The 11209-nt window shown below is 33.9% G+C and overlaps 1 protein-coding gene across 2 annotated transcripts; it reads right to left on the bottom strand.

Annotated features, from left to right (window-relative positions):
• Positions 1 to 351: 351 nt before the first annotated feature.
• Positions 352 to 8766, bottom strand: LOC133295690 (autophagy-related protein 18f-like). 2 transcript variants are annotated; one of them, XM_061494542.1, is made up of 8 exons: positions 7870 to 8766; positions 4226 to 4690; positions 3717 to 4148; positions 2571 to 2801; positions 1612 to 2433; positions 1326 to 1495; positions 696 to 1064; positions 352 to 499 (listed from the first exon to the last, which is right to left on the bottom strand). In XM_061494542.1, exons 1-7 carry the CDS (start codon positions 8200 to 8202, stop codon positions 698 to 700), a joined length of 2820 nt encoding a protein of 939 aa, XP_061350526.1. In that variant the 5' UTR covers positions 8203 to 8766; the 3' UTR covers positions 352 to 499; positions 696 to 697. The 2 variants fall into 2 exon arrangements, with proteins under 2 accessions (XP_061350526.1, XP_061350527.1); XM_061494543.1 differs by lacking the exons at positions 352 to 499; positions 1326 to 1495 and having other exon boundaries at positions 920 to 1064.
• Positions 8767 to 11209: the final 2443 nt, after the last annotated feature.

The raw sequence follows: 11209 nt of genomic DNA, 5'->3' as shown, positions 1-11209 counted from the left end.
ATCCAACATTGGGTTATGATCAGATAAAACATGTTATTTACACACCACTTTTCACATAAAACATGTTATTTACACACCACTTTTCACGCAGCCTATTAGCAGATAATTTAACATAACCCTGCATTCAATTTAAACCACCTACAAATTAAGTGTGCGACAAAAAAAAATTCTCCCTAAACTGATCTTTTTGCCACGATAATTTCATAAAACTAGGTCAAGTAACAATCAAAAAGACAAAATTCAAGATGAGAGCTAAATCAAATTAATTATATAGAATGAAAGAAAAAAGAGAATATGTATGTTATTTACACTACACATTACAACTAATTATGGATATGCATTTGTCTGTTATTTACAAGGTCAACAGAAGAATCCCAACGCAGTGTCCACATTATAGCATCGTTGGTCAAGCCCCTACACAAGCTTCTCTACCTCTCCAACATAATATTAACACAGTTAATAAAGCCTACCATGCGAAATGAAAGAATATTTCCCAAACCTATATTAAAAAAAGAAGGAAAAAAATAAAATTAAATGCAATTGTTAACCATAGCTCGATTACAAATATATAAATAACCAGAATATTCAGAAATATAACAGTCTTTTACACGTACATTATTGATTTAGTAAAACAATTCAATTATCTCAAGAAACTTACCATTTGACAATAACTACATCAGAAATTAAAATATTACCTTTAATCAAATTCATTTCCTTTTTCTTCAAAGTGATTCTCCATTTTCAGGCCTTCTCTGTAATTATTTACAATCATGTGTTGAGCCTCCATGTTTAAGTGCTCTCTTCTATTATTTACAATGCCATGCCTAGTATTTGGTGGAATGGTGTCATTATTATTTACAAAACCCTTTTTTTCTGATGGAATCAAATGATCATGCCACTCATTTCCTTCAATCACACTTTTATATTCCGCAATAATACCACCAGAATTAGTCATACACTCAGTAGATCCCAAAATACTCCTGGGTGAAATCCTTCCATTTTCAAACAACTTGGAACCTTGTTGCAATAGTTGTTCATTTAACTTGTTATCCAGAGAGGGAGTCCTGTAAGAGAACCATAATTTTTCATTATCATAAATAAAAAATCACCTTGCATACAAAGGGTAAATCAAGAATAATAGGCAGGCCAAAACCCAAAGAAATTTCTTCATCAATCGAGACGAAAGTCATCAAATTTGTTATTTCCATCCAGCCTTTGAAAATTGAGGTACTGTCGTTGCGTACAACAATAATAAGCACAAATCCAAAGCCTAAGTTTTTTGACCAATCTAAATAACTGATTAGTATATTAATTAGTCATCAAACCTCATTTCTTGAAATTTTGGGGTCTGAATATAGTCAAAAATTGGAACCAAGTCTTTTGACCTAGCTTCTATCATTCGAGTTGGAATCTTTTCAATCTCAATTTCTCCTCCTGAAGCAGCTTCTTCACCCATCATCATAGTAGCCTCTTTACCCATTGAATGAAAATATATCTGGTTGGCACAACATAATCATGTATTTAAATGCCAAACTATCATGCAATTAAATTTCCTACCTAAGAGTATGATAATAAACATCAAAAATACAATTTCTAGTTTTAATTATATACCTCGGCCTTTGCCCACAGTGGAGTCTTAGCTTGATGCATTTGCAGTTCAGCTTCCGAAATATACAAATGATGCTCTTTTTCAGGACAGGTATTCGATTTCATGGCTACATTCTTGATTTTAGGGCTAATGATATTATCCTTGTGCGCTTCCTCTGAACATACTTTATGGCCGTCTGAAATCCCATTCTCTCCATATATGTCAAAATTATCTTCTCGCTCTCTCAGACTATGTTGCTGACTTATATTCCACTTCTGGATAGCCTCAACTATTACTCTTGCATCCATCTTTGGAGAGGATTCATAAGCAGAGGTTAATCCAGAAACAACAGCTGAATCTTGATTGTTAAATGTCTGCAGAGCATATTGAACCATAGAACCAGTCGGTGAAAAGACCAACAGATGATACTTTTCCTTTGAGTAGTTCCCATCAACATACAAAGCACTGTTGCCTTTTAAGTTGCGGAAAGATGAAGCAATAGCCCCAGAAATGGAACTCATCCTACCAGTTGCAGCTGCAGCAGCACCAGTTACAGTGCCTCTCCATCCATTAGATCCGTTCCTAATTCTGCTTACAACAGAAAGTGTGATAGGAGGGCCAGCAGCACAAAGAATCTGCTGTTTTGAAATTTCTAAGGCTGAACTCTGAGGCCAGAGAACTGCTTGATTAGTCAATCCACCATTTTTTCCAGTAAAACTATTATCATATGACTGAATATTTACAGGTCCTCCTTGAGGATTTATAGCAAATAGATGGCTAGTTCCCCTTGAGGAACTAATCATAATCCACTTGCTATCAACACTGAAACTGATATCTTGTATAACCTGAAAAGTCAAATATAGATTTATTTTTTATTTTTTACATCTTTTTTTTAAAAAGAGACCTAGTTTCGTGTAAATGAATTTTAAATAAGAAAATGGCTATGTATTAATCCAAAGAATGGGCAGGAAGATGAACTCACTGCATTTGTAAAGCCACGTTGCAGCCTGTAGAGATGAGCATAAGGACGAGCATCAGATTCTGACAAGCTCTCATATCCAGGCATTATCTTAAAAACATTAATGTTATGCCCCTGAACGGAAGCAGTAACTAATATGGTCCCACTATGATCGAAGCATAAAGCTGAAATATGACTCTTGTGGGCCCGGAATTGGGCAACAACATTTTTACTGGATATATCTCTCACAATGACCTAAAAGAGACCAATAAAAGTTATTATAGGTAAAATCAAAATATAAAATCTAATAACATCAGTTATCGAATTGTAGAAGGGTAACCAAGACCAAAGTATACAAACATGGTGAACCCAACCTGAGATGAAACAAAATACAAAACTTTAAGCTTTTGCTAAATTGTAGTAGACTACTTTTTCCACAAAGACATAAACATGCAAAAATCCCACCAACAAAGGTGCTAGGAACAGCAGTAAAGGCCAAAAAGGTGCTGTATAGAGGGTGGCAAAGACCAAAAAATAGTGACAAAGTTGAGAAATGGATGTGGAACAGCGGTTAGCAAAAATCACACCAGCAAAGTAAAAGGTGATCATAATTTGTGCACAGCCAACTAGAAGAAAAGAATCATGAAGAAAATGACATTGTTACAGTAGAGTTTCAGATTTTAGGAAACTGGTCGAAATAATGATGAGACAGGTCGCTACCACTTTGATACCATTTTGAAATTATGGGAACCTAGGTGAAAAAGGAATGAAACAGAAAATAAAGTGAATAGTATGAAATTGATAATGATTTGATATGTTATGATGTAATACAAACAACAAAGCACTAATCCTTATTTATACTAATATTATACTCTAAATTCCAATTAAATAATGAAATATAAAGAAATAAGGAAACTATTCCGGAGAGATAATCCTTATTTATACCATTTTGAAATTAGTCTATGTAAAGAATCTTGGGATAGGATAGAGTTGAGACATTATGAGATATTTTTCATATATTCTAACAATAATATTAAGTACTACCTCAGACTAGACAAGCACAGCCTAATATAGGGAGGATGCTATCTATTTGAGCCCAAAAGATAATCAAGCACAACACACACGGTTCCAATGAAAAGTGAATACAAAATTAGGACAAACAGTATTTACCATTCCAATGTTATCCACATCTGCTGAATGGCCATTAACGATTCCATTTCCCTTGAATACAGTATTTACAGATTGTAAAGAACCATTGCTATCAGGGAGAAGCTCCGAGCAGTATCTGGAAAGCTTCTTATACCCTATATCTCCAAGGGTCAAAATCCCAGTAGCAAGATGCCTGCTAGACTCGTTGGCGTAGTGTGCAACCAAGCTCCCATTTGAAGAAAAACCACGAAAGCTTGGAGAAGGTGTTAAATGTTGTGGGTTGACACAGCCAGAAATGGCACCTGTAACTGGGCTTCCACTATAAGCCAGCCATCTAGGACCCACTGCAAGTGGTCCATAGCCAATACCTCCAGAACCAGGAAAACTCATTACTATAGGATTGGTAAGTAAAGTATATTCTTTTCCTAAACTTGTGGTATCAAAACAGTGTATCTGCAAAACAAAGACTCCATTAAACATTCTAAGAAAACAGATATTAAGGAGCTTGATATAGATATTTGAAAGTATACCTGAGTGGTTAGAGAAACAGCGACTATTCGAGAACTGCACCTTACAGAATAAACAACCGATCTAAACTTTAGTACATGAACATATAATTGGGATCTCATAGAATAAAACTGAACAGTTGTTGGGAGATAGTTTCCATTCACTTGGTCTAGGCATTTTAAAGTGCTGCCATTGCAAGGGGCGGCCAACCCATCTTGAACTTTGCTTCTTCCACCAAAGAAACCATCCGTACAAACTACTAACAATGGGCGCTTGTCTGCAAACTTATCTTCTGGTCTCTTTGATAAAATTGGACTTGGTACCATTTGCAAAAAAGAAACAGGACCATCTTGTCTGGAAACTAGGTCACGGACGTTATTTGAATCCTCAACATCCCAAACCTGGAAGCCCGAACGATAGCCTAGAAGAAGTACTTGCTGAATGACTTCTCCCTCACCCTCTAACTTGTCAAACCCAGCCCAAATAACCTACACAAATTTAGAAGTAGTTGAAAAATGAAAAATAGAATAAAGTATCAATTATTCATTAAGGGCAACCCCCCATGCACAAGGCTCATGAACTTGTGAGCATAAGGTTGAGGGACGATTGCATGCACTTTACCCTTGCATTTTTGCGAAGAGGCTGTTTCTTAAACTCAAACCAGTGACCTTCCGGTCACAAGGAGCAACCTTACCGCTGCTCCAAGACTCATCCTCAAATCGATTATTCATTAAGAAGGAAGCAAAAGGAAATCAGATCCAAACGCATGAAAAGGCGGATAAAAATTAATATGCAACATTTATATCTTAAACCAACATTCATTAAACATAAGAAAAAAAGAATGTAAAAATGATGACAACAAGCAACATCGTTCATACAACAATGCAAGACTACAAAGCTCAATACTTCCAATAGGATCGGGATATTTGCTTAAATAATCAATAAGATAGGAATATTATAGTCATCTCATCTAAATACTGCAAAAATGTTCAGCTTTGTACATCAAGAACTTGTGTCTATTTTAAGTAATTAAAACAATTCTATAGATACCTTTCCATCTTGATGTACCCCTTTGGATGTCCAAAGCTCTCTCTAAGGTCAAGTTTTTTATTTGACTGCAGTTTTTAATAGAACAAATACCAATGACACATTGCAAGCTCATAGGCCAAATAAGACTTGGTTCCTCATCTGTTATTACATGTTCTGCTGTTGTTTCTTTACATTGTTTCTTGGGACCAATTTTGTGCGACTAGCTTTCATAATTTTAGTGGTAAGTAAAGAGGCTAAATTTTTATAGCAATTATATGTTACTATTTGGTGCTCTTACACATATTTGTAACAAGATTTCTTTGGCACAGCAGCTAATTGGGAACAAGATTAGGCCCTTGACTTCAATTTGGCATATAGGTCATTGTCTTTTTAAGTTCTTTATGAAGACAGATTGGACAGCATTGCTCCATTGGTGTTTTCTCTTTGCTTGTTTGTTTGTTCCTCTTTCCATTAAGAAGAATCCCTTCTCCATTGTAATTTTCTTTTCATGTCTTGATGAATTCCTTCTTTTATCAAAAAGAAAAACATTAAATAGGTACCCATTTGACGTCTCTTTCAAATAAATAAGCCACTCCTTGATAGGTAAATTTTTTAAAACCTGAATAACTCCAATCGATCAATAGCAGTGTATAGTATATTGACTAAACCTAATTTTTAAGTTACACTGCATAAGTAATCCGCAAAAGAAAATGAATTATATCACTTTGTCACATATGGATATCCACCAACTCCATTACCATTAAAAAGAAACCTAAAAGCCATCCACATAATATCAATAAATCACATACTCCATGAAATTAAGACACCAAACATATGTTCTGTTACGAAAAGAAAAGGAAATGAAAGTCTAGATTTAGAGAGGAAATGATAATTGCCTAAGATTCCCAAGTTACAGTTTAACTTTATCAAGAAACATGAGTAACCCTCCAACCATCATGATTCAAGTGACATCCAACATTAAACTTCATATCAACTGAATATACCCATCAAAATCACAGATGCAAAGCTCCTTATGAATCATTGTGTATATGAATTCTTAAATCATTGAATACTAGCTCTACAACCATGCAACCTGCGAGATATTAGCCACTAAACAGAGAAAAATAAATTCATTTCCGTGACAGACTTCCATACTTTCCTGACTACTAAACAAATATGATTAATACAACTTCACAAAAAGAATAGAGCTCAATTTAAACAGATAAATTAATGAAAATTAATAGGGATATCCATTATCAGGTGCAATAAATTTGGTTCACTATATTCGATATTCAAGAGCAAGGCTGCATACAAAAATTGCCCTTACCCCTACCCTCGCTAGATGGGATATAATGGGTAGTGATTTTACCTTCACCCCTACCCTTGCAAAATTGGGAGTTTTGTACAACAGGTCTGCCTTTGCCCTTTATATTCGATATTCAAATTTCTTAAAACCCTATTTAATAGTGACCATGCTGAAACCGACAAATAGGTTAACAGTTCAACCGGCAAAAAGGACACCTTGCTGCCAGCTCTACAGACAGAAAAAAAAACAACAAAAATTTCTTGACCAATATTTCAACCATGACATTAGACCACGCGCTCATCCAACAAAAATCCTAATTGCTTAACACATGGATGCTCGTACCCGAATACGTACAAATATCGAATCGAAATAGAATAAAATCTCAACTAACAGATACAGCTATAACCTCCCATAACAAAACATTCAAGGCAAATGGCAAAGATATTATCAGGTTTTTAATTAGAAAGTCCAATACATAAATCCATAAGACACGTGTACCCATTCAATTTGCAAAAAATACACGTCATGTTTCTACATTTCAGCTTTTTAAAAACATTCTGCTTGACAAAGAACTATTGTGGGATAAACACTGCATGCATGCTCATGAACTTCACAAACTGGTAGTCACAAACCCCAGCAAGTGCACCCTGCTGACCAACTTGGATAAATGATGGCATGCTCATCACCATAAGGAATTGCACATATACATTACCCATTTGCATTTATAGAAGTAATGTGCACCACATTTGCATATGCGAAAACTTGCATGCACCAAGTTTAGGCATGAAATTACTAAAAGAACTGAATACAAATAAAATTTACTATACTTCAAATACGGATATGGGTTCTCTAAAGTGCAGGCACACTTCAAAGGGTAAAGTTCAAATGGTAAATGCTGGTGAGAAAATGATGAGAGTGGACTCTCAAATTAACTATAACTTATCCGGCTTATTTTACTTCAAAAAATCTAAACCATTAATTTTCTCAAATAAACTCCACACTCTACTGTCCAAAGTACACTTAGCACATGACATGAGGATCCTGATCCCCCAAGTGTGAGCAAACAGAGTAACAGCAACTACACCTGAATTTGACTTGTCCAAACTATCCTCTCAAGTTAGGAGAAGCCTAAACTAATTGGTGAACAAAGAAGCAAACTTTCACCCCCAGCAATAAAAGCAGAAAGTTAATCTAGCTTGCATAACTCAACAACCTACAAGTATGACAAGTTTATCATCAGGAGCAAGTAAACTACAATTCATAAACTTGATCATCTTGATGAGCAAGCAAGCCACATTTTCCCCCCATTTAGTACTCACACTCCGTGCATACCTTATCACAGTCAGCATCATCATCCCTATCCAAAATCGTGGATGCAAGGGAAGCCGCAGCAGACCGGGCAACGGTTGAAGCACCGGAGGAAACAACCCTCAGGTAGCTGGAGAGAGAAAGGAAGGAGCTGGGAATAAAGCCATTGTTGTTGTTTTTGCCACTATGATCACTTCCAGTACCAGCAGCTCCACCTCCATGAAGAAGGTGCTGTTGTTTCTGGCCATCATTCCTACTCATCCCAAAAACCAAAGAGATCAAAATAACAGCTACACACAACAACAACAACAAAAGGGTCACCACCGATTCTTCAAATTCACCCTTATATTCAATCATCACCCTCTTCTTCCACCATCATGAAAAAAAAAAGAAAAAAGACTCACGAATTTCTCACTGCTCAGGTCACAAGTGTCTCCATGTCCTTAACCTCGTCGAAACCATCCAAATCACAACCACCCCAAAACAAAACTCACCTCCAAAATTTCTCTACTTTTCGCGTTTTTCCCTCAAAACAAAACACCGAAAAAGCACAACGACAACGAAGACAATGGTTTGGACTAGAGAAAGAAAAAGAAAAAAAAAAAAAGTTCCAAAAAATTTTCGTTTAATTCTTACTCTGATGGAAACCCACAAAAATAAAAATAAAAGTTTCCAAGTTTGTTGTTAATTAATCTTCCTAATAATCTCACAAATGAAATAATAATAATGATGATCCAAAAAATTATAGAAAAATAATAATGAAATTTATTTGAATGAATTTTTTTATAAATAGGTATGAATATTTACGTATTGCCAATATTGATGATTTAAGAAATGAATCGTGGCAGGGAATTGGGGAAAGGGGAGTGTAGGAATTTGGAACGAAAACCGCCGGAAACTCGCCGGAAAACAGGGAGGGATCCGAGGAGAGAGAAAAACAAAAAAAAAGGTAGAGAGGGAAAGAACAAGATAACGAAGGAAACAAATTCGGAAAAATAAAAAGACCCTCCATTTACGCGCGCGTGTCTGTGTCTCTCTCTCTCTCTCCAAAATGTTAAGCTTTTCAATTTTCACATCTTTTTAATTTTAATTTAAATTTCGGGCTTGATTTACATAAACTTTAATACATTTATGCCTCAGACAAAACGAGAGACGAGAAAGTTTATATTTATAATTTTTTTTTATATAATTTTGTATAATTATATCTTAATATTGTTGATCTCTGTCAATTAACTGTTATTATTTATTGTGAATTAACAATTAATTAATGAGTTTAATTTGTGAAAATAAGAACCGTTGATTGCAGAAATCAACGATATTAAAATATGGTTCTAAGAGATTGTAAAAAAAAAATATAAGTATAACCTTCTTCACAAGAGATTACATAAAATATTTTTGATGGAATAAAAGAGAATATTTTATCAGAAGAATGTTTTTTTGTGTTTGTGAACTATTTCGGTCACAATTGCAGATTAATACTGTATACATTTATATTGATATATGAAGTTAATAAATTATTCATATAATATTGATTGTATAATTAATCGTGATATTACTAATATATTAATAATTTATTTTCAATGAATAAGTAAAATTAGTTTATTTATATGTATTTATTTGAAAAAGAATTTTGATCCCTTGTAAAAAAAAATATTATTCGTTGACATTCCTTTCAATGGCTATTATAATAGAGAATAATACACTATCATTGTTTTCAGTAAGTTTGTTCGTATTAATTAGAGAGGTCTCAAGTTGAGTCCTCATAATTAATAAAATGATCTTGGAATAGCTACTCGCCTATTATTATAATGGAGTACTTCAACAAGAAAAAATAATTTTGAGAAAATCAATGTAATGGAGTACTAAAACTTGATTATAATTTAAATGGAAAAAATAAATTAAAAAAAAACTTTGTTAAATCTATTGTTATAGTTCAATGGTTTTTGGAAATCACGTTGTTACATTTCAATGCCAATAAACTAACCTCTTTCTCATCTACCACCACAATCGTTCTAGCACATCTTCTGCCGCCTATTTATGTGTAACAATAAATGATTCTTTATATCAATTGAAGTTTTGGGGAGATGAATGAATAAATCCATTGTACCATGTATAATTCACTTGATCAAATTATTGAAAATCCAATGACAATTATTGAAAATCCAATGACAAAAAACTCATTGAGCCTTACACACATATAAATTGAATGAAATGTAAGATATTTAATCATTGGATATAGTCCCACATTAATTGTATGTGCAACTAATGTGGAGTTTATAAGGTCTTGGGCACTCTTACCCTTTGAGCTAGTTTTTAGGGTGGTGTATCCCAAGGTTCTTTACATGGTATCAGAGTCTCGTCGCCCCCCACTTTCTCTTGTGGCGTTTCTTAGCACAGGTAGGCTGGGCCTGTTGTATTGTCCACTCTTCAAGCCTAATGGGTTCTTGTGTGAGGGGACGTGTTGAGATATATAGTCCCACATTGGTTGTATGTGCAACTAATGTAGAGTTTATAAGGTCTTGGACACTCTCACCCTTTGAACTAACTTTTGGGGTGATGTATCCCAAAGTTCTTTACAAGGGAATTGATGGTGACCAAGAGTAAAAAACAATGTAGTTTTGACTAAATTTGCTAATATGTATTCATACATGGATTGAATGATATTTTTAAATTGGTTTCAGCTAATTTGTATACTTATAAAATATGTTTAAGAATTAAAAATACAAGTTATTAAATAAAATTAAAAATATTTAATACGATAAAGATTAAAAAAATTAGTATTTCTTAATAATTAAGAATTTAAGATGATTTTACAAAAAATAATAAATAGAATTATTTTTATGAAAATTAATATATCTTTTAATTCCTTAACGTGTTTCTTTATTTATAAAATACTAGTTAAAAAAAATCCATTTAACTTTTAGTGCAATATTTTTTAAAGGGAATGGTTATATTGGCTACCTCTTTAATCTTCCTACCTTTATTACCTTTTTATTACCATTACATTAAATTTAAATCAATGATCTTAAATAAAATGATTTTTTTTATTTTGTTTCTCTCCCTCATTTTTCTCAACTAATTACACATTTTGATTCTCTCTATTTCAACCAAGGAAGCACGGACACTTGTTAAAATAGGGAGAGTCGTGTCTGACACTCTCCGACACGGCGACACGCTCCGACACGGTGTCGGACACGCGGTCAACTTTCTCCGACACGTTGACCATTCCGACACGCGAATTTGACCGTGTCCGACACGGTCAAACGGTATTTTCGTAATTTTTTTTAAATTTTTTTAATTCTTTTTTAAAAAAAAATTATTTTTTTTAAAATTAAAATATATTAATAAAGCTTCCACCTGATCA

This window comes from Gastrolobium bilobum, unplaced genomic scaffold, assembly GCF_033153095.1.
Source record: "Gastrolobium bilobum isolate Gb01-03AN ecotype WA unplaced genomic scaffold, APGP_CSIRO_Gbil_v1 utg1103, whole genome shotgun sequence".
NCBI classification, from domain to species: domain Eukaryota; kingdom Viridiplantae; phylum Streptophyta; class Magnoliopsida; order Fabales; family Fabaceae; genus Gastrolobium; species Gastrolobium bilobum.
Note: the sequence above shows the minus strand (reverse complement) of the source record. Positions and strands in the feature narration are given on the sequence as shown.